The 26,979-nt window shown below is 39.1% G+C and overlaps 1 protein-coding gene across 1 annotated transcript in view; it reads left to right on the top strand.

The window, feature by feature from the left end:
• MCU (mitochondrial calcium uniporter) overlaps positions 1-25,887 on the top strand; it is a 169,654-nt gene extending 143,767 nt beyond the window's left edge. The window contains exons 3-8 of the mRNA XM_031956527.1: positions 1,741-1,911; positions 10,458-10,562; positions 14,649-14,809; positions 15,822-16,025; positions 20,105-20,221; positions 23,933-25,887. Coding sequence (XP_031812387.1) covers positions 1,741-1,911; positions 10,458-10,562; positions 14,649-14,809; positions 15,822-16,025; positions 20,105-20,221; positions 23,933-24,019 — 845 coding nt within the window. The 3' untranslated portion in view covers positions 24,020-25,887. The remainder of the gene's footprint in view (positions 1-1,740; positions 1,912-10,457; positions 10,563-14,648; positions 14,810-15,821; positions 16,026-20,104; positions 20,222-23,932) is intronic.
• The last annotated feature ends 1,092 nt before the right edge of the window (positions 25,888-26,979 follow it).

The following is a 26,979-nucleotide window of genomic DNA, read 5'->3' as shown; positions in this document are numbered from 1 at the left end:
AAATTGGAGTTGTTTGTTGCCATTCATTCCAAAACCTGGGATTATTTTGTGTTCCTGAATGCATAAGTTTCCATGTTCCACTATGAAGAATACCTCTGTATTCTTACCTACCTTATCTACCCCTGTAGGTAACAGATTTTGTTTTTTAAAAATTGCACGTCTTTTGTCTAACAATATGCCTCTGTAGTTTAGAATAGGCTCATTACTAAGTTGGCTACAAACTGATCAATTTTTTTCAGCAATAGCAACTCATGGAGTAAGTTTACTGTGATATATGTGATGCAACCCACATTTGTGGAGAGAGTAATGAAATCTCAGATTGAAGTGTTAAAACCAAATCATAAAGTAAAATGAACCCAACCAAACAACTAGTTGATGCACTTTTCACTTAAAATCAGTATATATATATATATTTTTTTTGGGGGGGGTGTATCTTGACATCTGGCTCTTGTCACCCTAAGTGTTTTATATTCATATTTTGACTTAGCTTTAACTAGAAAGTATTTCAGTAATTCATAAACCCAAGGAATTTTTGTGTGACTGGTTGCAAATTAGGAAAGAGATTACATTAGAATCAAATTTGAAGAAAATAAGGAAACATAAATTTGGCTTAATGGCAACACATTCTTTAAAAGACATGAAATTGAAGATAAATGGACGTAGTAGAAGTTTGCCAGATCATAGACTATGAGAATGTGTGCATTATGTGTAATTAGTCTGGAAAAGGAATTTAGGGAAGGTTTGATGCCAAGCAGGGATATTTGTATTTGATTCTAAAGCAATAGAGAGTCATTGAATCTTCATAAGCAAGGAGTGACATGGTGAGACCTTCACTTCAGGAATATCATACTGGCAGCTCTGTGCAATATAGATTAAAGTGGGATTAGTCTCGAGACAGTGAGTCTAGTGAGGATGCTCAGAAATCATTTCGGTGAGAGACGAGGGGAGTCTGGCGTGGGATGTAGTTATGTGAGGAGAGAGAAGGTGACAGGTGTTGTGGAGGGAGAATTGACAAGGTTTGGCTGGATGTGGGGGGTGAGGTACAAAGTTAGTGCTGAGACTCTGAACTTGGGTGACTAGGATTCTGCAAAGAGTAAAGAAGAAGGAGGACTTTTAGGGGAAAGACATTGAGTTCCATTTTGGACGTGTTGAGTTTGAGAGGCGTTCAGGATATCTAGTTGGAAATGCTCAAGGAGAAGAGGGTAATATGGGATAGGAGTTCCTAAGGGAGGGAGGGAATCTGTGTGCCTATAAGGACATTCAGCCTTTTGAGTTCTTGAATGGCTAAATTCTCAGCTGGCAGTCTGCCTTGGGAGGTGGCATCTTAAGGGATTCTCAATAGCAAAAGTATAATCACAAATGCTTCCCTTACATTTACTTAAAAGTAAATACAGGAGTCTACTCCAGCAGCCTCTAATACCCTGCTTAATTAACTCCAGGGGTCTGAAGGAGAACAAGAATATCCACTTGTAGATACAAGGGATTTCCACAGGGATCCTTGTCTGTGTTTCCTTATTTCCTTCAAAATCATTTGTTCCTTTTTGATCTTGCATTGCTTTGTTAGAATAATCTGCATTTTAAATTAAAAAGAGGTATTTTTTAAATAACACATGTGCTCATGTGATAAGAGATACTTTGTCATACAAGGAGAGTGGTAAGGGTAGCTTTAATTGTGGATGATTTAGAGGGGCCTTAACATCCCTTTTTGTTGTTTGTTTACACATATATTTTCCCCATCAGACGTCACGGTGGTTTACCAAAACGGGTTACCTGTGATATCTGTGAGACTTCCATCCCGGCGCGAGCGCTGTCAGTTCACCCTCAAACCTATTTCAGATTCTGTCGGTGTGTTTCTACGACAGCTCCAAGAGGAAGACAGGGGGATTGACCGAGTAGCCATCTATTCACCAGGTATGGTCACCTTCCACAAATACGAGCTTTCACTTGTGAACCTTTACTGACTAAACTGTGCTCATTAAATCCCAGCAGCACTCCTGGAAAGTCATCTCTGGTGCTTTCTGAACACACAGGGACTTCAGAATGTGATTGGTCATTCTTATCACTGTGTTTCACCTGTGCTTACAGATGGCAAATAAAAGACCTGCCCAGGATGCTTGGGACAGTCACATTCTAAATTCTGAGACCTTTTAAAGCAAGATTTAGGGGCAGAGTAAGGTTTAGTTGTAATGATTATTGAGCCTTCCACTTTGGAAGGATGAAATCTTAGGTGTTTTGGCCTTGTTTTTATTTTTTTTTTTAATTCTAGGGTCTTTGCAGTAAAGGTTTAACATCAGGGGGAAAACATGCTAGCTTGAAAAGCATATATGTTAAAGGCTCTCTTCAAGATGTTGGAGTGAGTAGGAGCAGAACCATCCCACCTTGTTCATGGCTACTCCAGTAAGGATGGGGGGGGGGAGGAAGCAAACGGACCAAGATGTGAGCAAAAAATTCATGGAGAAGCAAATTTCAACAAACCACCTGCATCTGTGCAAAGAGAGAACTTGGGTTTAAAAAAAAGAAAAGGCAAGAGGCCTTTTGTAGCCTGAAGTTCTGTCATTCTGGCCTCAAACTAGGGCTAGATCGGGTAATAATGAGCATTCCCTAGATCTGTATGTCCTGTGTATTGACTGGAACGGTTTCCAAGGTCTTTGAAAAATACTGTGCTTGCTAGTAGATAATACAGATCCGGACCAAGGGAGGCCCTGCATTCCTTCCTGAAGTGAATGGAAAGTTTAAGAAGCAAGCCTGGAAAAATGAGTAAACATAAGAAAACACTAACAATAAGAGCAACAGACAAGACACAAGCCCATAAGGAGAGAATAGTGTCGCACCGTCTATAAGCAAAGTGTCAAAGAAAATGACAGATTTGCCATGAGCTGTACTGGAATTTCTGCAGTAAATGAAGAAATGACCATGTAAATTAAATGAGAGCTTTATAAAGGGTAAAGAATCGGAAGGAGCACAAATAGCTTAGTACAGAACGTACAGAACTGTACTCAGATAACAAACTCCTTGAAAATCAGATTGGACCAGACAGATCAATGATTTTATGAGTCTAAAGAAATACTAGAACAAAATGGAAAGACTAAAATAATATCAGAAAATGCAAAATGTCTATCTAAAAAAAAAACTGACCTGGAAAAGGGTCAATAAGAAATGATCTAAGAATCTTCAGATGAGCTGAAAACCTTGACTATTAAGAAAAGACTTAAATAAAGATTTCAAGAACAAATAAATGAAAGCTACCAAGACCTGTTAAAGCCAAAGGGGGCACAGTGAAAATAGAAAGAACTCACTAATCACCTCCTGAAAGAAACACTAAATAATTACTCCAGAAAAGTCAAAGCCAAAACTAAGAGTTTCTGGGTCAAATTAAAAATAATGCAAGCAGCCTGAAAGAAAGAGTTCAGATGACAATAGTCAATATTATACAATACCTGGAATCTACCACAATAAAAAAGAAAAAAAACAGTATTCCAAAATGGTCCCCAAAAGGTTTTAAATGCTTATAACCAAGAATAATTTACTTAGCAAAGCTGAGTATAATCTTATGGTGAAAAAACCACAAAATTTTAGTGAAATAAAGGACTCCAAATATTCCTGATAAAGAGACTGAAGCCAAGGAGATGTTTTTAAATAAAAACTTTAGAGTCAAGAGAAACAAATAAAAACAAATAAATTTGAGCAAGTGGAAGGAATTTATATTGAAACTTTTAAAGACTAACAGGGGAGAAGAAACACTCATCTTCTCGGAATCCTAATGTATTCAGTGATTGTAGAGGGAGTAAATATGACATAAGGCTTAAGAGCAGTTTTGTTCTATTTGGATGATTCTAAGAGAAAAAAATTAAGGGAAGAGAAAAAGGAATACAACAAGAAAGAAAGGAAGGAAGGAGTGGAGGGAACAGGATAAAAATGAACCTCCTTTTCATCTGAACTGTTCAAAGGAGGATGGAATACACATTTACACAAATATGGGAACATAACTACATTAACTTCAATAGGGAAATAGAAAAACAAGGAAAGGGAGACTGGGGTGAAGAAGGAATGTGGATTCAAAGAGATATTAGTAATAAGCAAAAAATTTAACTTCAAAGGGAATCTCTAATCAGAAAGATCATGAAGAAGGAAATAAAAGAAAAGAAAGAATAGGTAAGAAACTGTGATTAATGACTAGGCAAGGAGAAGAAAAGAGAAGCCATAAAATGGAAGCACAATGTATCAAATATAGTACTGAACATGGTCCTGATTCACCCCCAACTTCTTTGTAAAAAGGGGAACAAAAGGAAAGAAAAGGGAAAGCATATTCTCTAGGATAGAAGAAAACCCACATTTGAGTCATAACTGTGAGAATGGACAGGATCAAAAAACCCAGGATGATAGCAGAATCCAACAATATGTTGTTTATGTGAAAACATACTTACAACAGAAAGATTGAAACCATTTTTAAAAACAAGAACTAGAATAATAACTGTTACTTTTAATTCAAGTTTTTAACCTGGAATCCACATGGCTGTAGGAAAACATAATTTTTTATGTTCACTAACCTTTAACTGAAACCTTGTATTTCCTTCATTTATTGAGAATTATTATTCTGAGAAGGGATCCATACACTTTGCCAGACTTCTAAAAAAGATCCATGACTAGGATCTGTACCCAGAAAAGGTTAAAAACCCATGCTATAGGTAAACAAAAAAAGCAAACATAGCAATCATGATTTCAAAGAAGGCAGCAGTAAAAACAGACATAACTAAAAGAGATAAACAGGAAATTTTATTATTTTGTAGATTCTATAGATATAATTATGAATTCATGTCTATATTTAAAATAGATGTGCTGAATGGCATCATATCTAAATATTTAAAGGAAAAGGTGATTAACAGAAAGAAATAATAAAATTATAATAGCCAATGTAACCCTCTCAGATCTAGATAAATCTAATCAAAATATAAGAAAGATCTTAAGAGCTAAATATTATCTTAGGAAAATGAGATATATCTCTATTGATTACTTGATAAGGAAGAAAAGGCATTTATCATACATTTATTTATTTATAGTTCGCAACTGAGATAATAAAAGCCTGCACCAGCAAGGTGTAGTTGTGTGAGTGAAGAAAGATATGAAACATATTTTACAAAGCTAGAATTTACAAAATTTTGCAACAGATTTAGATATGTGGGATGAGAGAATAAGAAGGGACACTTAGCTTGTGAACTTGAGTAAAGGAAGTTCAGAAGGATTTGGGGAGAAAAGTAATGATTTGTCCTTTAAGTATGTTAAATTTGAGATGTTTGTGAAACATCCAGTTCAGAATATTGAATAAGTGGTTGGTGATATGAGACTGAAAGTGAAAAGAGAGGTTATGGCTTAATAAATAGATGTGAGAATCATCTCATAGAGATGATGCTTTAACCCATTCAGAGATGATAAAATCACCAATTGAGATAGAAATTAAAGAACAGAGGTCCCAAAAGATGGACACTCAACAATTAATGGGTAAACATGGATAAAGAACTGGTAAAGGAGACTGAGAAACTGTCAGAAAGGTAAGAGGAGAATAAGAAATAGCAACAAAAGAAAAGAGGAAAAGGACCTATCTGGTACAAAAATATTTTTGTACTGGAAAAGAATTGGAAATTGAGAGAGTGCCCATCAATTGGGAAATGGCTGAACAAATTATGATATATGAATATAATGGAATAATATTGTGATACAAGAAATTAAAGGGATGATTTCACAGGATTCTGGGAAGATTTTGTGAACTGATGCAGAATGAACTAACAAGAACTAGGAGAACTATTTATTCTTTGAAAAAAATAGCAAAGAAAAATTTTGAAAAATCTAAGAACTCTGATGAATGCAATGACCAGCCACCATCCAAAAAAAATCCTTTAAACATGAAGATGATACATTCAGGATGCAGAATAATACATGTATTTTGGATATAAACAATGCAGGAATTTATTTTGCTTGGATATGCACATTTGGAGAGGGAAAAAGTAAGAGAGAGGAAAAATAAATCATTTTTTTTGGAATTAAATTATTAAAAATCCCCTTTTCCAAAAAAATGCTTCATATAACTATTTTGAACAGTTGTATGACAACAGAACTGACAATTTAACTGGATGAATATCTATAAAAATATGAAATATCTATATTAACAGAACTGTAATTAGAATATTTAAATAATCATAACCCAGAAAAAGAAATGGAATAATTAACTCTCAAAGAAAAAAATCCCCAGTACCAGATGGATTTGCAAATTAATTCTATCAGACACTCAAAGAATGATTCCAATATTGCATTGATGTTTTCAAAACAAGGAAAGAAAAAAGGATCTTAACTAAATTTCTTCTATAAATCAAATATGGTCTGGATACCTAAATCAGTGAGAGTCAAAAGAGAAAAAGAACAGTATAGAGCAATAGCACAAATTAATATTGATGCAAAAATTTTAAATAAAATATTAATTTAAATATTAGCTATAGACATGTCAAAAAAATTATGCACTATAACAAGGTTGGATTTATACCAGGAAGGCAGGGTTGATTCAATAGAGAAGTAGTAATTTAAAAATATATATACATCTATATAATTATATCAATAAATGCAGGAGGGAAAGCTTTTAAACAAATTTAAGGACCCATTTTTGTTTAAAAAAAAACAGTAAAAACTAAAGGAGCAAATGGATTATTGCATAATTTGACAAATAGTGTTATGTGTAAAATTACAGTGTGGCAAAAAAACCAGAAACAGAACCAAAACCATAACCCAGTACCATAAATTTAGGAACCATTTTATTGAGTTCTCCAACAAAGGAGCACCACCACAAGGGCAGAGACTCCCTGAGGAACTAAAGAATAAATCTTTTTCAATTTAAATTAAGGTTTCAATTTAAACAGGAAATGAATTGGGTATGGGGTACATCAGGATTGGACAAGGCTGTTTCTGGGACTTGTAGGGTAGGACTAGGGGAGGTGGTACTCTATAATTGGACAGGCTTGTTGCTGGGCTAGTAACAGGAAAAGCTCTTTTTCAGGTTAGCTATCTCTTATAACCCTGCCTTAATCAATAGGATTGTCCTTGCTGTTGTATCAGTAAGGAGTATTTCAAAGGAAGGAGGTGGAGGAGTCATGTTGCATTATAAAGCATCATGGGCAAGATAGAGGAATTACAAAGTAGAATTGTTCTGGCCTTCTCATCTGACCGCAATATCTAAAACCAGTAGCTACTATTATATTTAATAGTGATAAAGTAGATTCTTGTTAAGATCCTAAGTAAAGCACAAACGTATGTTTATTACTGTTGATATTTGACATAGTGCTAGAAGTAAGAGCTATAGGAATACTCAAAGAGGAACCCAAATTTTTGATTTTACATATGGTCTGTGTAAAGTACCCAAGAATGACTATTTAAAGATTCATTGAAACAGTAACTTTAGCAAAGAAACAGGATAGCAAATAAATGTACACAAATCATCAACCTTTCTAAATGTTATCAACAAAGCACAGTAGGAAGAAATGAAAAGACAAATTCTATTCAAAATAACTACAGGATATATGTTATATTTGAGAGCTGACCTATAAAAATCCATGCAAGAAAATTTCTGAATATAAATATAAAATACCTTTTTAGAAATAAGGCAGAATTAAATATGTGGAGAAAGATTAACTGCTCATGGTTGGGATGGGCCACCATAATACAAATGACAGTATTATCTCAAAAGTTTGGGAGCATACCAATCAAATTAGTATTTAGAGAAGTGAACAAAATAGCAATAAAATTAATCTGAAATAACAAAAGGTTGATATTCCCAAAGAAAGTGATCAAAAAAAAAAATTCAAAACAAAACCTCAGGGCAAAAGGGAACTTAACAACATTTTGTCTCAAACAGTACTACAAAATAGTACTTATCAGAATGATTTAGTACTGGCTAAAGAGAAGTTGACCAGCAGATATATAACATGCAAAATCAAATGAACATAGTAATTGAGATGAACATTTATGAAGACTGCAACTTCTCAAGTCAGGACTTACTATTCATATATATACATATACATATATATTTTTGTGTGTAGTTATATAGAGATAGGTTTATTTATAGATATCTATATGTGTGTGATATCTATATATGTACATATAGAGAGATCTCTGCAAGTAGGAACATATCTATTTATACACAAACATATGCATTATGCACACATACATATATAGAAAACATTCTGGCAGAAATTAGATTTAGATAAAGATTTTCCACATATACCTTAATACATAGCTTAAATATAAAAGGTCATGTACAGTCAAGGAGCAAGGAAAAAAATAACTTTCTCAGTAACGGATGTGGGGGAGCCCTTAACCAAACAAAAAGATAGAAAGGATCATAGAAGATGAAAAGTACCATTCTGGTTAATCACATTGCAATCGATATTTTTTGTACCACTGAATTCAATTTATATCAGAAGCAAAATAACAAAATGAAAATGTATTTGTAGCAAATTTCTCTGAAAAAGGTTTCCATTCCAAGCTTTCTAGGGATTAACTTAAATATATAAGAATGTATTTAATGAATGTCAGCTGTCTTCCAATAAATAAATGATCAAAGGATATAAACAATTATCTGAGGAATAAATCCAAGCTATCAACATAAAAAATGTTCTAAATAACTAACAACAAAATGAAAATTAAAATAACTGTGTTACTCTACCTCACATCTGTCAGATTTTCAAAAATATCACCAAAAATATTTGTAATTATTGAATAGGAAAAGAGATACACTGGTGAAGTTGCGAGTTGGTCTACTGATTCTGGAAAGCAGTTTAGAATTCTGTCACCAAACTTTGCATACCCTTTGACATAACAAATCCACTTTTAGGCTTATATACCAATATTTTTGTTGTTGCAAAGAATGGGAGACAAAAAGAAGGGAAGTTTACTCACCAACTGGGAAATGGCTGAAAAAATAAGATATCTAAATAGAATGTTATTACGCTGTCAGAAATGACAATGGAAAAAGAATGGTTTCAGTGAAACTTGGAAATATGCAGAGTGCAATGAGAAGAGCCAGGAGAAAATTTATACAGTAACAATGACACTGTAGAGACAATTTTCAATAAACTTCAGATGGATGATCTGTATAATCATCCAGCATTGAGGATAAAGGATAGATGTCAAAGCATACTACCCACCACTGGGCTGAAGGATGATGGACTCGAGGTGCCAAATGAGTCATCCTTGGTCAATGGATGGATTTATTTTTCTTGACCATGGTAATTTGTGACTGGGTTTTTCTTTTTAATGTGAGAGGTGGGGAGAGGCAAGTTATAGTATTTCCAAGAAGAAAATAAAGAAGAGAAAAGACCCATGAAAGCCTTTTTTAAAATGCAGAGAAGAAAACCGAAGAAGATTAAGAAAGAAACAGACACAGAATGTAAGCTTCTTGAGGACAAGAACTGTCTTTTGCCATTTTTTGTATCACCAGCGCTGATAACAGTGCCTGGTACATAGTAGGCTTAATAAATATTTACTGGTTTATTGATATCTGTCTTTCTGTCTTATTTCATATATAGGAATGTTTATTTTTATTGGAGTTCATTAAATTTGGAATTTTTTAAATTTAAAAGAAAACAGTACATAAAAGACATAAAACTTTTCTGGGCTGAAGCAACATAGAAAATTTTTTAAGTCATTAATTTTAAAATAGCTTTAAACAGTCCTGAAGAAAAGAACCAATAGAACTGTGAGAACTACCTTCACTTCAACTTATTAAGAATAATGAGACCATTTGGGATCCTCCATTATATCCAGCCTGAACCTTTACAGAATAATTAATATTTATAAGTATTCACAAGCATACAAGCTGTTGTAATGAAAATACAAAGGTTTTCTGTACAGATAACTACCATCATGACCATTTAAGATAATGGAAAATCTGTGTGGATTTCTATTCCTATAGATTTTTAGCTAAGACTTACAGTGGCCAGTGATCTTATTACTCTTAGGCCATACACTAATTAAGATATTCTTCCAAATCAAATAAAACCAAGTGAATTCAGCAAAGCACCCTGGTTTTTTTTCTTTTATTACTCCACTTCTCTTTTTGATTTTTAATTCAGATCAAAAAACATTTAAGTGCATATTGTGGGCAAGGCACTTAGCACATCTCTTCCGTTTTCCATTGTCCTCATCTTTGCATTTGTTATGATAGTAAGGAACTGTGAACACATAATTTAAGGTAATTGGATAAAATGTACTACCAGTGGCAGCAGATAGTATGTGCTCTCTTTAGGAGTTAGTATTTATGAAGAACTGTTAAATGAAATTAAAAAGGAGTAAAACCATTTTTACAATTAAAATAATTGCGCCTTGTGTCTAACTTGATTTGGAAGATCTGTCATCACTGACCTTTCTGTAAAAATAATTAGAAAGCACATGAAAAGTTTTATTTTAATTTCTTACAGATGGTGTTCGTGTCGCCTCCTCAACAGGGATAGACCTCTTGCTCCTTGATGACTTCAAATTGGTCATTAATGATTCATCATATCATGTTCGACCACCAAAGAGAAGTAAATATCTCTTTTATGGGTTGGGGAACATATGGGAGAAGTATTTTTGAAAAGACTATGTTTCATGTAAGGAAGTTTCATGGGTAATCTTGAGGAACAGACTGTTTAAAAATTGAGTAATTTCTACCTAATTTTAGAATGTAATTCAGTTTGAGAATTTGTGTCACCCTTGTTCCTAGTACAATATTAGTTCTGAAGATTATATCAATTCACACTTATTTAGCCAACACCTAAATAACACATTTCATTCATGTTGTGTTATTCTGGATGAACTATTTTATGCAAGTGAATATTCCAGATTACCTAAGACTCTTTAAATTCCAGAACTTCTTAACCGTCTTGGATGAAAGTCTTTCTAAAAGGCATTATACACTTCCTTACCTTCTGGTTTCCTTACACTGGGTGTACCCCTGACTTAGACCTAGACAAATCTTACAAAAATATAAACAAGAAAGAAGGTAAGGACCTGATTATAACAATAGAAGGTTAGATATGATACATGCTTAGCAATTATTGAATGAAAATAGAAAGGAATATGCATATTTCCCAACTGTGTATGTCACCTGACATTGTATCAAAACTGACATTGTTCTAGAGCAGAGTTTCTTAAACTTTTTTCCACTCATGACCTCCTCTTTGCCCAAAAAATTTTTATGTGACCCTGGGTATAGGTATATAAAAGAGGTATACAAATCAAATATTTACTGATAAAAAATCATAATTTTCTGACCCCTATATTCAGTCACAAGAGTCTCTGCTAGCATTTGCTGTGAGGTTATTTTTTTTCCCTTCCAAGTTGGATTTTTGTTCATCTCTGGATCTACTGGAATCCTTTACTCATCTATTTAAGCTTTAAGTCTGAATTAGAACATTGTTCCAAGGCTCTGCCCTCTGTTGTGCTTCTGGGTGAGGTGGTCAGCCATGCTTGGTCTCAGCCTATGTCACTTGGGTTAGAGCTTCCTAAAGCTTTAAAATTCAGGGTGCTGACTCTTCAGGTACCTCTGTGACCTTTTAGCTCAGAATCCTTAGGAATCTCTAGAACTGGGTCTGAGGACTGCCACAATCAGACTTGGTTGTAGCCACTCCCAGTTACTTCCAAGAGCTGTGCTATAGGTTGTCAGCTACCTCGGGGCCTTCTCAGGGGAATCCTCTGCTGTGTAGGTGCCTCTGGTCATCTCAGTTATCCTTGGAGGCTGCCATCTAATTAGTCTTCACTGGCCCTCACATGTGGACCACTTCCCTACTCATGAGCTTCTATACATGTGTGTGTATGTATGTGTGTGTGTGTGTGAGAGAGAGAGAGAGAGAGAGAGAGAGAGAGAGAGGGGAAGACACTGAAATCTCTTGCTGGATTCCTTGATTATTATTTATTCTAAGACTATCTTTAGATTTTTTTACTAAAATAGAACTGTGGGAGTGGGGATGCTGCCTCTTTTCAAGAAGTTATCTTGGCCAGAAGTTCCTATGTAACAGCTTTCTATATCTCAATAATATTTATGGACATAATCTACAGTCAGGAAGAGAGAAAGGACCCACATATACAAATACAACAGCTCTTTTTTGTAGTGACAAAGAACTGGAAATTTAAAAAACTGATTTTCCATCTTTCCATCAGTTGGAAAATGGCTGAAGAAATTATGGTATATGTGTGTACCAAATTATTTATTCTTCTATAAGAAATGATGAAAGGGATGATTTCAGAGAAAGTTGGAAAGATTTGTATGAACTGATTGCAAAGAGCAGTGAACTAAGAGAAAATGTGTACTGTAGTAAGATTATTTTTAAAAATTTCGTAACTTTACTCGATAGAGTGACCAACTATCACAATGACCATCAATCCCAGAGAATCAATAATGAAGCATGTTGTCCACCTCCTTACAGAGAGGTGATGAAATACTATACAAAATAAGCCATGCTTAGTTTGGGGCTTTGGGATTTTTTGGGCATGACCAATATGGGCATTTGTTTGTTTGTCTACGTGTATTGGTTACAAGGTTTTTATTTTCCTCCCTCCCACCACCACCTTCCCACCTCAGTTGTTAGAAAGAAAATAGATTTTGTTCATTAAAAAAACATTTTAAGGGGGAAAAAGCATACAAGAAGACTTTAGCAAATCATTTACACAAGTATTAATAGCATGCTTGATGAAAGGATGAGAAAGCAGATTTTTTTTTCCATGCATATGTTATACAAGATTCTTTGAAAGAAACAACAAAATAATTTCATTTGGACCTGATGATTAATGTGCAGAAAGGCATTACATTGGGAGACATGTGCTTACTGGAGGTGTTTATTTCTGTTACGGGGGTATCGCAGCACAGAACCCTAATGGAAAAGACAATTCCCATAAGTAGTAAGACCCTGCAGATACTCCTGTTTGCAGATGACATTGTACTGATGTCATTAAGCCCTGGGACACTACAAAGCCTCTAAATGAAATCCCAAAACCCTGGGAAGCATTCGGCCTAATTATCCACATAGAAAAAAATGGAGAGAAATTCCTGTTCAGATTACAACCCCAGGAGCTGCTTTCTCATGTCATAGATTTTGGTTGGACGATAAACTGGGCCCAGAACTGAACAGGAAAAAGATGAGCTGTTTTGCTATAGGAAAATTGTGTTGTGCTTCCAGTAAACTCAAGGTTGTCTTTGCAACAAAAGCCTCCGTGTTTAATACCAGCCGTCTTCGGGCAGTGGATGATCTGTGGCTGTCATACGGTTTCAGAAGGATTAAAGTTGTAGATCACCCGATGGGCAGTGGAGAGGCACCTGGTTGGCAGGGGTATCGCCCACAAAAAGGGCGCAGGAGGCTATCTGACTGCAGAAAGAGAGAGGCTGGCCTTGCATAAAAAGCAGGGAGCCTAGACACAGCCCTCATGTGACCTCTGTGTCCACCGACTGCCAAGAGAACCTGGGGCCGCCCTTTTCCCCTGCCCGGTTCTCTGGGGGGATGCTTTGCAGAGGGGATTTCTAGGCAGAGAACAGCCGTATAGAATGACAGGAGAGTGTTTAGGACATGAGCCGCCCAGCTTGAGGAAGTGCCAGGTGCTGGGAGTGTTTCTCACATACACGATCCTAGGAGTAAAACTCCATAGAAAGGTGGGCTTACAAAGGGCTGGTGTGTGAGCAGCATTAAAGCCTGTCTTCCCCGTTTCTCAGTAAGAGGGATGACAGAACAGTGGGCAGTTGGACCGCTTGCAGAAAGTATAGGGCGATAGATTTCTGCCACTAGTTGTTTTATTTTGTAAATGACATTCACTTCAGCATCCAAATGGATTTGCAATTGTATCAGAAGGTTACCCCCTCAATCAATGCAGATGGCAGTCTCTTTGCCTGTAACTTGGACAGTAACTGAAAAATATGCTTCTCTGTGGCCAGCCTGAAATTCAGCACGGCTGAAGCTTACATCCTATTGAATTTTAACTTCCTTCATGGGGTTCATCAACTTGTTGGTCTAGGACTTGCAACCATTCATGCGTGCTATCGGATCCTACTTCATGTCTTTCTCTCGATCCTCTGTAGGAGCATCCAGTGTGATAACTGGTTCTTTTAATATTTCATGGGTACCCAATGCAAACCTCAAGCCTCCATCTGTGATTTGAAATTTAAACATCTCTTAAATAATTGCCTCTTAGAAGGTCACCACAAGGGAAAATGACTAATAAAATATCAGAGCCACAAGTAAACTGTAATTCATATGTTAATAAGAAGCAAGATAGTTTTAAAAAATTATTCTTGGTTCTAGTTGCATTGAATAATAAAAAAATAAATTTATTATTCTGAGGCAGCTTATCATTGTTTATATTATTTTAATAAACAGTTTAACTGTGACTCATTTGGCTACTGAAAATACTCATAGTAGATATTACTGTCAAAAACTTTGAAATGCTCAAATGTGAATTTATCTGCTAGAATCTTGCAGAAAATGTGCAGCCAGCAAAGGCTGTCCATTTCTTTGTCACAATGAACATTTTAAGGTGAAAAGCTTGCATAATCCTGCCACTTGTTTCTAGCCCTACCCAGCCGATGCAGAAATAATTGCTTTAGAGGAAGATTTGCTCAGAAATGTTCTGCCCCTTGCTTTCAGACCTCCTCGGCCATGAAAATGCAGCCACGCTGAATGATGTGAAGACGTTGGTCCAGCAGCTCTACACCACACTATGCATTGAGCAGCACCAGCTGAGTAAAGAAAAGGAGCTTGTGGAAAGATTAGAAGATCTCAGAGAGCAACTCGCTCCCCTGGAAAAGGTGACCGTCACAAGGCTTCCCATCCTTCGTGAGCCATGAGCCTTCCCAAGCAGCACGTTGTTGTTGGCTCCTGCCCAGTGCAGACTCCTCTGGGGCAGGTGCACGAGCCATGGCAAAGTGCCCAGGGAAGGCTCGCAGGGGAATAGCTCGTTGATAGACCTTTGAGCTTTTTAGTCCAGCCATACTACCCTTTATTTGGGGCTGGAAATGAGCTGGGTAAGGACTTCTCTGCAAAGGTTGTGGGGTTTGGGTGGTTGTTTTTGGAGAGGCAGCGTTGCATAGTGGATAGGCAGTAGGCTTGGAGTCTCAGACACTTATTAATTAGCTCTGGGATCCTTAGCATTGACTTGCCTTAAGCCTGTGTTTCTTCATCTCTAAAAATGAGTGAGTTGGATTGGATGATATCTAAGTACCTTTCCAGCTTCAAGTCTCCCGTCCTCGGACTTTAACCAAGTTATCTGTATTTGTAATAGACATTTTTCCAAGCACTTCTACACTGAGAATTTTGGAAGCCATAGAAATGTCAAGAGGTGTGACATATAAAGGGAATAATACTGAATTTCCTGGCATCGAAATGTATTTTGCAACTCAGAAACAACTTTTGAGGAAAGTTGCCTTTTATGGAGAAAGTTGGGGGTCTCCTGACCTTTAAAAGATCTTCTCCCTTTTTAAAGGAAGCCTGAAGAAATCACCAGACAGATTAATTCCAACTTGATTCCTTTCCTAACTAGCAAAAATAACATGTCTATAGGACATGGATAGAGGGGTGAGAAGGGATCCCATCCGCTCTGCCCTGAAGCTTTTTGAGGAATGGTGCTAGTTGTTCCATTTAAGGGGTGATGTCACCCAGTAAGAACTATAGATACAGTATAGAAATATAGATCATAGTTACTAGACTGACTTGTGCCCTGACCCAGTGTCTCGGACACTAAGGTAATAACAGAGCAAGTTTCACTCAGGAGAATAACTTGATTCTATATCAAAATGCTATTTAACTGTTTGTTTGCTGCAGGTTCGGATTGAAATCAGCAGGAAAGCAGAGAAGAGGACCACCTTGGTGCTATGGGGTGGGCTGGCTTACATGGCCACACAATTTGGCATTCTGGCCCGGCTTACCTGGTGGGAGTATTCGTGGGACATCATGGAGCCAGTCACCTACTTCATTACATATGGAAGTGCCATGGCAACGTATGCGTACTTTGTAATGACACGCCAGGTGAGACCCTTGAGCACGTGCTTGTGGCAGGTCCTGGGTGTTACGAAGCACACCTGTCTAGCTCCATCACAATTTCCCAGGGCTATAAATGGCCAGCCACTGGCCACTTTGGGAGCCAGCTGGATTTTCTAAGTCTGGACTCTCATCTAGCAGACAGAAGTGGCAAGGAGTGCCGATGATGACTGTAAAAAACTTTCTGCCCCTTGGAGAAAGGGGGTATTGTTACCTCTCATTATTAGGCTATGGGATTACTGGTTCAATAAAGATATTAAGTGTGGGACCTCCTTCTGAGATAGAAAGAGCTGATTTTTCTAAAGCTTATCTGTAAAAGACAGCAACATCAGTTTAACCTTCTGCTTGTGAACGGCTTATGAATGACAATTCTACTGCAAGAACTGGAAGAATTCACTATTATCTAATTCTCCCATCAGTCAACAAGCTTTCATTAAGTGCTTGTCCTGTGTAACCCACTGTACAAAGTCTTAGGGGTTCAAAGAAAGGCAAAAACAGTCCTTACTTCCAAGCAAGGACGTGCCAGCAGCAGAGACAGCTGGCAAATAAACAGGTACATAGAAGACAGGTTCAGAGTGGGGAATGATTACCTAAAAGGGACTGGGGGGCTGGGAAAGGCTTCCAGCAGAGTGATGTTTGAACTGACTCTGGCATGTGGAAGAGGTAAAGGGGCAGCTTTGTGCGCAAGGGGGACAGCCAAGATAGAGAGAGGTGAAGTATCGTCTGAGAGGGACATCAAGGAGGCTGGAATTAGTGGTTGTTAGTGTTGGGTTTGGGAGTGGAGGGAGCAGAATGTGAAAAGATTGGGGGAATGGGCAAAGACCAAGATGAAGAGAGCCTTCAATGCCAAATGGAAGACCCAAATTTGATCTCGGAGATAATAATGGCAAGCCATGGGACTTATGGGGATGGAAATGAAGAGTTCACTTACTAAGTGGAGTTCAAATTCTGCCTCGGACACATCCCTTTTTGCCTCCATTTCCTCATATATCAAATGAACTGGAGAAGGAAATGGGAAAACCACTCCAGTATCTTTGCCCCCCCAAAAAACAAAACCAAAAGGAGCCCCAAAGAGTCAGACATGTTGAAAACAACTAAACAAATAAGTTGATGTGTTCTCAGCTAAGAAGGTGACAAAAGGTGCCATGAAAGGCTAGAGGAAAGCTAGAAAACTTTGGAGCAGTATTTTAAATATAAGATCAAATAAATAACTTTATTTTCTATAGACATTTCTATTAAAGACAGCTGAAAGATGGGAACCAACCTTACATTTTTATATAGTTGCTATTGGGATGAGTAGAAAGTAGGAGCCCATTTACTTGGGATAATAGGGGTCACTTAGCTCCTGACACTGAGTCTTCTCATCATTAAAATAAGGGGAATTTTTCTTACTGCGTGCAAAGTACTGTGTATCACAGCCTCTAAATAATGACTGATTCTTATTCCTCTTTAAAATTCTGATTCGGTTACTGTGGTCGCCCAATAATAGAGCTCTATGTTTCTTAGCATTTTTTTTGTGATCTTAAAACTTCAGCACCTTTTAATAAATCTCCCCACAGTTGATTTTGCATATGATAATAATTAAGAGTCACTCTTTGCTGATGTGAACTTGGAACAGCTCACACACTGTTGCATGCTGTGAGCAGGAACCTGCAGTCTAGGTAGGGGGTGATACAACATATACCCACATTTAGTTGTTCATTCAAGAAATATTCATTAAATGCCTACTGCGAATACCAGAAGCTGGTTGCCACTTTCCTGAACTCCAGAAGCATGGAGACTGAGGCAGTGTCATGTTAGGGGTACAAACACAAGGGCCATTTCTGATCCTTTCACTGCAAGCTTAGGGGGACCCGGAGCCATCAACCTCTTCCTTAGGATAAAATCCCCAAGTTGGGTGGACAAGAACCGGCCGCAGAGCTGAGGAAGAATTCTGTCTTGAACGCTGCCTTCCTCTTCAGCCGACGTCCCCGTCCTGTCTCTGGAAACAAACTGTGACCTTGAGCACGGCCTTCCTCTTCCTCTGTAATGAAGCGATTGCTCCCGCGTCTGAGCATCCTTCCAGTGTCAGAGTCCCCTGAGTCATCCAGGAACGATCCTTCCTCCAGTCCTAATCGGGTTCCGAGGTTCGTCACTCCCCTCCACATCCAGATTCCTTCCCGCGGCACAAGCTGACGCGGAGCCTCTTCCCAGCTTTCGCTTCCTTGACGAGCATCCTCTGCACCAGCCACGCTATTATTTCCTGTTCTTCAAATACGACCCGTGCCGTTACTGGGGTGCCTTGGACCCGGGAGTCACTCAGATGTTTACTGCATAAATGAAGGAACTACAGCTAACTCCTGATGCCTGAGCAGCAAAGGGGCGCCAAGCTGGGCCTAGAGTCAGGAAAATTGTCCCCATGAGTTTAAATCTGGCCTCGGCCACTTCCTAACTGTGGGACCCTGGAAAAGTCACTTCACCCCTTTTGCCTCAGTTTCCTCATCTGTAAAATGAGCTGGAGAAGGAAATGGCCAACCTCTCCAGTGTCTTTGCCAAGAAAGCCCCAAATGGGGTTACAGAGACTCAGACACGACTGAAAAGCGACTGCACAACAAATGCTGCAGCCAATTTCTAATTACCAATTATTCCTCTTGCTACACATCTTACATACTACAGCTGCTTCTGGCTTCATAATCAGCAAATCCTATTCTAAAATGTCCGGACCCTTCCCTCACAGCTTCTCTGGAATCACTGCACACAAGAAGGGAAACCTAAGGAAGACGAGAAAGAATCATCTAGAAATGAAACTTCCTTTTATTTGCCTTCTATCCATGACATATTTATAGTATACATAGTTAATATGTCTGCCAACCTCACTTTTCTTATCAAATTCTGAAGTCATCTATTGAATAAAATATAAAGACATGCAAAAGAAATAATTGCTGCTTAAATGGAACTCTTACTTTCTAAATATTTGTCGAGCAAATGCATCCATGTATTGAATTGAGCACAAGGCTTTCCGTTTTGTCAAACGGGCTGCTTATCAGATTTTAGGATTTCCAGTGTCCTTTTGGGGACTTTGGATAGCTTCATTTCTCCAGGCCTTAGTTTTTTTTCATTTTTATAATTATTGAACCAAGGACTTTTCTGGCTCCAAAATCCCTGTATAGTGAGCGATTCTAAAAGCTTTTTCTCCATGCATAGTCCTGGAATCATAGCTTTACTGCCCTCATGTGGCAAATCACAGAACAGTACCCATAGGACAGATAGGGATTTGCCATCATCTGGGAAAAACACTGTAAACAGTCTTTATTTCTGCTTGCCAAAGAAAACATGAACCACTGTAGGATATTTCTTATCACTCTTTAGAATGTTCTCATCCAACTTGTGTTGACTGATACCCATGAAGCGAAAAACCCTTTTTGGTCCCCCAAGCAATCTCAGTTCTCTTTTGAACTGGTGCTGGAAGATGATTTGTGTGGATGCGGTTAATGAATTTTCAGCCTGCCCCACATCTGTGTGTTCCAAAGGGGCTTCATGACAACTTTCGTGAAACCATAAACTTAAAGAGACCATCACACGTTGTGAGAGTAGATCTTCAGTAAGTCGTAAACAGGAGGTGATCCCTATAATATGGAAAAGAAGCTGAATAATGAAACCTAGAATTCACCTAAAAAGTAAAAGAGTTCAGGATTGTGTGGATCTGCATCGTCGAGGTCCGTCACCATTGCCATTTTTGGTTGAGAACTCAGATCTAGAGCAGGAGGATGATAGAATTGAAGTGAATGGGAAGAGAGTTTGTAGAACTTTATCCAGATCTAAAATATTGCTTTCCTAGTAATGTTTTTACCATACCTTTTTCAGCAACCCACCCAATATTCCTTCATCATCAGTGAATATTTAGAGCCTACAAAGTGTGTGTTTAAGTGTTTATACAAATCTCATCTATGTTAGATATAGTAAATTTATAAAAATTTCATATCAACAAATATATATATATATATAATCAAATAAGCAAAACAATTGTGAAGTGCCTGCTTTGAAACTTAACTAGGTATTAATCATGCAATTCCTTCTCTTTTTTATAGGAATATGTTTACCCAGAGGCCAGAGACAGACAATATCTATTATTTTTCCATAAAGGAGCCAAAAAGACACGTTTTGACTTAGAGAAATACAATCGACTTAAGGATGCAATTGCTCAGGTAATAGAAAACATACCAACCCTAACTTATACTCAATAATCAGTGTTCTCCATAAAACAGAGAAATTCTACAAGAATCCATCAACAAACATGTATTTAGTGCCTATTATATGTAGGGCACATTTCTCTGTCCTAGGGATTTAAATACTATAAATGAAACCTCCTCACTCTCCAGGAATATTCATCATAACAAGAGACATAATAAGGACATATGCAAGTATGTAGTGAATAAATATAAAGTGACTATGGGATTGTTTGTGAGGGACCAGGTATTGCCTCCATTTTGAAGTGAAGGGGATTATCTGAGATGGGATTGCCATGAATTACAGGCCTGAGGAACAGATATGTTTGTGAAAGGCTTTAAAAGCTAAACAGAAGTATTTACATTTGATTCTTGAGGAAGGCAGTGGAGTTAATTAAGAAAGTGACAGTCAGATTAAGGAAAATCACTTCTCCAACAGTGTGGGAGATGGACGTAAGTGCAGAAAGACTTAATTAAGCCAAGGCATCAGTTATGGGACTGCTGTGATAATGTAGATAAGAGATGATGATGGCCTTGACTAAGATGGGTAGAGAAGGGCGCAGATGTGAGACATGATGGCAAGGTAGAAACAAGACCATTTGGTAGCCATTGGATAAGTAGGGCAGGGGCAAGTGAGGAGTCCAGGAGATGGCTGACATTGATAAACCAGAGGCTACCAGCATGGTGTCTTTGACAGAAATAAGGAGGTTAGGCTCTGTGGAGGACACAAAATGAGTTTAAGAGGCTGCAGATAATTCAGTTTAAAATATCCACTAGGCAATGGGTAATAAAGGGCCTGAGGCTCCCGGGCTGGATGTATCGACCTGTGAGTCAGCTACATGGAGAAAATAATTAAACCCACGAGAGCTAACGTGGTCCCCAAGAAAGAGTGGGTAGAGAGAAAGGAACGGAGGGCCGATGACAGCCTTGGGGAAAACCCATTGTTAGTCAACATAATTTAGATGCTGAACCAGCAGAGGAGACATCAGTGATGATTAACCACAAGGGAAGCGAATGAGTAGTGGTTTAAAAAAAAAAAAATCCCAAAGAGAAGAGTGGTCAGCATTGCCAAAGGAAGCATAGAGTTTGAGGAAGATAAGTATTGGGGGGGGGGGGTTATTTGGCAGTTTAGATCATTGGTAAGCTTCAGAGAGTGGTTTCAGCAGAGTGATAAGGTCGGAAGCCAGATCACAAAGGGCTGAAAAGTGAGAGAAGGGGAAGGGTGGGCAGCAAGTGCCAATGATATTTTCAAGGAGTTTGGCTGAGAAAAGGAGGAGAAATGTCAGACCCTAGTGTCCGGGGACATCAGGGTCTAGGGAAGCGTGGAGCAGGCTGGAGCATGGTTGAAAGCAAGGAGGGACCAATTAATGAGGGAGTAATGATCAAGGATGGAGTGGTGGAGAAGACAGAAGGGCTAGAATCAACCTTTGTCTCTGGCACAGAGAAGGGCTTCGTTGCCAGAAACTGGAGGAAGGAAGCAAAGCAGGAGAGACGCTAGTGAGAAGAAAGCTTTCAACATTGAATGGCCTGTTCTCTTGGTTAAGGGAGGTGGCGAGGTGGGGAGGCTTGAGAAAGAGAAGGGAAAGTGAGAGTCCAGTTAGTCAGGTGACATGAATGTGTCATGTCCCCCACTTTCTTCCAGCAGTCCATGCCTGAGGATTACAAAGGGGCAGAGGATTCAGAAATAAAGAGCGTGATTTGGGTCATGATTGGAGAGGGCAGGAAACAAAATGAGAAAAGGGGTAAAGCACCAAAGAGTAGGGGAACTGGAGGTCTGGAAGGCGGGAAATAAAATGAGAAAAGGGATAAAGCACCAAAGAGTAGAGGAACTGGAGGTCTGGAGGGTGAGAAGTAAAATGAGAGAAGGAATAAAGCATCAAACAGTAGGGGAACTGGAGGTCTGGAAGGTGGGAAGTAAAATGAGAGAAGGGATAAAGCATCAAAGAGTAGGGGAACTGGAGGTCTGGAGGATAAAGAAAGGTTTTAGGAGGGAGAGATAGAATGATAGGAAATGACGGTAAGATAGAAGAATGCCAGAGTTTTAGGGACTAAACCTCTCTGGGTAATGTTGAGATCCGCTGTGACAGTATGTGGAGTGAAGTTGTGGAATTTAAGGCGACTGGGACAGGTTGTGGGGCTCGAGGGTACATAAGAGAAGAGGTTGAAATCCCCTGGTGCAAAGAGGGTGTTAAGGAGAGGAAGGTGGAGGGAGGTGTGAACTCCCAGAGAAAGGGAAAAAATACCAGAGTAAATGGTGTATAAGAGCTACCATTTCCAGACTGAGCATTGGAGGAGAAGTCGCAGAGGGATAATAGCGAGGGGAGAGGCTGGCCGTCACTGGGGCTACGCTGGCTCCCTTTCCAGGCTGATTTGGGCTCTGGGGATGTCCAGGCAGAAGCCGGATCTCAGTGAGAGCTGGAGGCCCGAGTCAAAGGGAGCAAGACTCCCAGAGGTCACAGGGAAAGGGGTTGGGGCTAGTTTTTCCTTACCTGGGCAGTGACGGATAATACAGAGATAAGGAAACATTGGTGGGAGATCGTGAGTCACAAGAGAAGTAGTTGTTACTGAGGGTCAAGGGCCAGGCCTGCTGCTGAGGCCTCTCCTCTGGGGTGGCTGGAGAGGAGGGGTCACGCAGGGCTGGAGGCTGAAGTCATGTAGGCAGACCAAGGGACAGCGGGAGCCACACACTCTGCAAACAGCATCACAACATTAAGATTTGGGGAAATTATTTTTGTCACGAGTCACAGCGTTCAAATCCACAACAAATTACAAATGCCTTCTTTGTGTGGGACACAGAAGGAGAAAGCCTTTCAGGAGGTAGTTAATGGTTCCATCTCCTGCTTAATTAAAATCATAATTTCAGATTTACATCGTGCTGTTAGTTTCTGTCTGTAAGAAATGACCCAGATCCTCCTCCTCCTCAAATGGGTGCTATCAAGGGGACATGGAACAGAGGTCAAGCAGCGAGAGAGTGACTCCTAGAAATCACTGCCAGGCCAGACAGTTAATAGATTATTGAACTGAAAAGAGGCCTTCTCAATACCGGCCTATGGAAGTGCCCAGACCCAGGGTTCTCCAAGCCAGCGGGATGGCTCCAAAGTGGCCCCTGGGAGCAGGTTGCATGCTGTCAGCCCTGAGAGGTGACAGGAGCCATCTTATCTCGATATCCGTACCTTCTCCAAAAACCTTGAATTTAAGTAATATTTTTTGCCATCCACATCTCGGTGAATTAAGTTGCCTACATACAACAGGATTTTTTTTTTTTTTGTCTACATGTCAGGGAGTTCTGCTCTGGGATTTGGTGAGCAAGTCCTTTTGTTCCTCTCCATGGTTTTATTGGATTTTAAACCTATCACCTCATATTTTTTTTCTGTCCTCACAAAGCAGCTCTTCTCCAGTTCCCTTTGGTGTTGACGCATCACCTCACACTAAGTGAATTGTGCCTTGGCTTTGGTTGGTGAATTATTTATGCAGCTCTTGAATAAGCAATTACATTCTTGGGTCCGTAACAGAAAAGCTCTATGTTGTAGCCCATCGTTGGACTGTCAGTCTTATTCTGTGGCTAATAGCTAGAATTACTGATACCAAAGGTTTCCCCTTTTCTTGAGAGACTCTGGGATTCGATCGTGATTTTCCTTTTTCCTGGGCCCTGGCAGATGATTTTTCCTACTCTTTTTCCCCCTCCTATAGGCAGAATTGGATCTCAAGAGGCTGAGAGACCCACTGCAAATACATCTGCCCGTCCGACAAATCGGCGATAAAGTAAAGGAACTCTGAGCCCTGGCAGGAAGAATACCTGTTTATAACTCTTGCCTTTTTAATTAAAGCATTGCAGGTGAAAGCCGGGAGGTTTGTGGGGGTGGAGGGTTTTTACCTTTAATTAATAAACAAAAAGAGTCTTGGATAAAAGGAATGTTAAAATCTGAAGATCAGGCATTGTGGAACTATAAGTCTCCAAGGGCTTGATGAATATTGTCTTAATCAAACAACCCAGTTTCCGGATGAAAATGATGTAATTATATGGTTGGGAAAGTCAAAGATTATGTGATTTCGGGGGTGCTTCCTGCATCTTTGCAGGGGCAGCAGAACTACAATGCACCAGCACCCCATCCAGCTCTGATTTTTTAATTTAACTTCTCTTTATTTTTTTTAAACAAAATAGTAACTAACTGCACCAGAAAAGCAAACCCCTAAGACAGGTGGCTTGAGAGTCAGAGCCATCATCATGGTTTTTGCTTCAGCAAAGTGATTTTTCCATTGAGAACCAGGAGTTTGTCTCCCTTGTGCACCCCCTTTTCGCTGACTCCTCCATACCTGTTTGTTAGATTTAAACAGTTTTATCCAAATAAGCAATGAAAGCATCTGACTGTTTGATAATCGACACTTTGAATTATTCCCTTGTACCTTCATAAATTGACATATCCCAGTGCTCTGGATCGACACAAGAAATCAATGGCAACATTGCATGAGTTTTTCTAATAATCAGTCTTGAACGGGAGGAAGATTTCCTTCTCTCTTCTCCGCCTCCCCCCCATTTCCCCGACTCTTCTGCCCTTCCCCATTTCCCGACTCTTCTGTCCTTCCCCCCCATTTTCCCTTCTCCCTCCCCGCTCCACATCTGAGGTCACCTGGATTATCCAATCCAAGGTTTACAAAGCTGGCTCAGAATCACGATGGGTAGCAATTCCAGAATTATGACACTAGTGTTCATCTGCTTGAGGGACAGCGGGCAAAGCTGTGTGTTGGCACTCTGCCGAAGGCTGAGCCTCCACTACTAAAGGACGCAGACTTCCACTTTGATTAGCCCTCATCTTTCCTGAGTTGGAGGGAGCCTGAGGGCTGGATTTTTATCCTAAGTGGAGAACACATTTCCATGACTCCCCTCCCCTTTGCCTATTCTTTACATATGACTATTTTCTCTACACAGTTTTTCTCCACACTATTTTTTAACCGACAGATGACATAGGCAGGCCCCCTGCCCTCCTCCAGTGTGAGTTTTTCTACCCTGTTCCCATAAGTGTCACAGGACAGGAATTGATGTCTCTACATCCTGTTTCTCACAAGCCTGGGACAGGATGGAAAGGAGGGTGCGAGCTTAGCCTACAGCTGATTGGCTTTCTTCCCTTGTGAGACTCATTTCTCATTTTGGCAAGGGGCTCCTTCTGGCTCCTCTCTCCTCTGGGAGCCTTGTGTGTGAGCGAGAGACGTGTGAGGATGACAAAGTGACTGAGACTCCAGGTGCCTTTCAGATGGGGACGCGGAGCTGGGATTGCCGCCGCCGCTGCTGCCACAAACCGTGTGGGAATGAACGGATGCATGTTTGCCCCTTCCAGTCCCTCTGTCCTTTTCTTTTCCTACTCTGTTCCCCCCTTCCTCGAGTTTTGTTTTTGTTGGTTTTTTTAAAAATTGTGTGAATTACTTTTTTAAAAAAGTTGTATCATGTTTGTGTGCTGGCAGCACAGTGCAGTAGGCAAATCCTTTTGGGGGTGGGGGGAGGAAGAAGGAAAAGGGAAAAGGAGAGGGAGAAAAGGCCTTTAAACAGATGGCAAAATATTGAACATGTGTAAAATCCTGTATCATTTATGAAATATGTATAAAAGAGCAATGTACCTTCTGGAACAATAAATATCTATTCAGTTTTTGAATTGAAGTGTCTCGTCCTTTTCAAAGAAACTTATTTTCCTTATGGGAATATAGAGTCTGATCTTCTTATACTTGATGGGGTGCTTTATCCTTTTAAATTGGTTTTTATATAGATAGTCTCAAATTAAATTTTGTCCCCAGAAAACCTTAAAGAGCAGTATCATGTAGATTCCTCCCCAACCTAAGCTAGCCAATTTCATCTCGTTTTCCAGAAACACAGAAGTTTATTGATTGGTCATATCTCCCATAAAGAATGATCCACATTTAGGACTTCTCACGCTAAGAGACTTTTTATCACCCAGTCATCCCATAGGTTCCAGGAAGTTAGCCAAGTATGCACCATCATAAAATCATTACTCTTAAGACTTCATGGAATATCCGTACCCTCCTCAAAGCAGGTGATGAGATAATTAGAAGGCTGCTGAAATCATCAAGGCAAGAAGTGATGAGGGCTTAAAATAAGGGGGTAGTTGTGTGAGTGGAGAGAATGGGTATGATCGGATAGGTGAGGCAAGGGGAGCAAGAGTGAGGAGTCCATAAGACTGATCATTCACACTTGGGACCTAGAAGATGGTTTTCCCTTTGGAACAGGAAGAAAGTTAGAGGGCGGGGAATAGAATTTAGTTTTAAATTTATTGGAAGATGGTCTCTTAGGCATCCATTTTAAAATGTTCAGTGGGACAATTGGTGATGTGGGACTGAATTTGTACGCACATATATGTGTGTGTATTTAAAAATGTAGATCGATGGATAGATAATGAAATCATCCACAGAAACATGATAATACAGTAGAGTCATCTGTACAGAAATGATAATTAAACCTAAGATAAGTGGATGAAGTCACCGAGAATATCAACAAAGGGAAGAGAAGAGCGACCTGGGCAGAACCTAGAAGAAAACCTACAATTAGTGGTAATCCAACAGATGAGGAACAAGCAAAGGAAACTGGGAACAGTTAGTATTGGCAAGGAGGAGGTCCACCTCTTTGTCATAAGGAGAGGATGGGAGATGATGTCAGAGGGTTGTGAGATGAGAATGAGAGAAGAGTATATTCACAACAAAGAATCCCAATTTTTTTTCCAACCAATTAAGAA

The sequence above is a fragment of the Sarcophilus harrisii genome, chromosome 2, assembly GCF_902635505.1.
Source record: "Sarcophilus harrisii chromosome 2, mSarHar1.11, whole genome shotgun sequence".
Taxonomy (NCBI): domain Eukaryota; kingdom Metazoa; phylum Chordata; class Mammalia; order Dasyuromorphia; family Dasyuridae; genus Sarcophilus; species Sarcophilus harrisii.
Note: the sequence above shows the minus strand (reverse complement) of the source record. Positions and strands in the feature narration are given on the sequence as shown.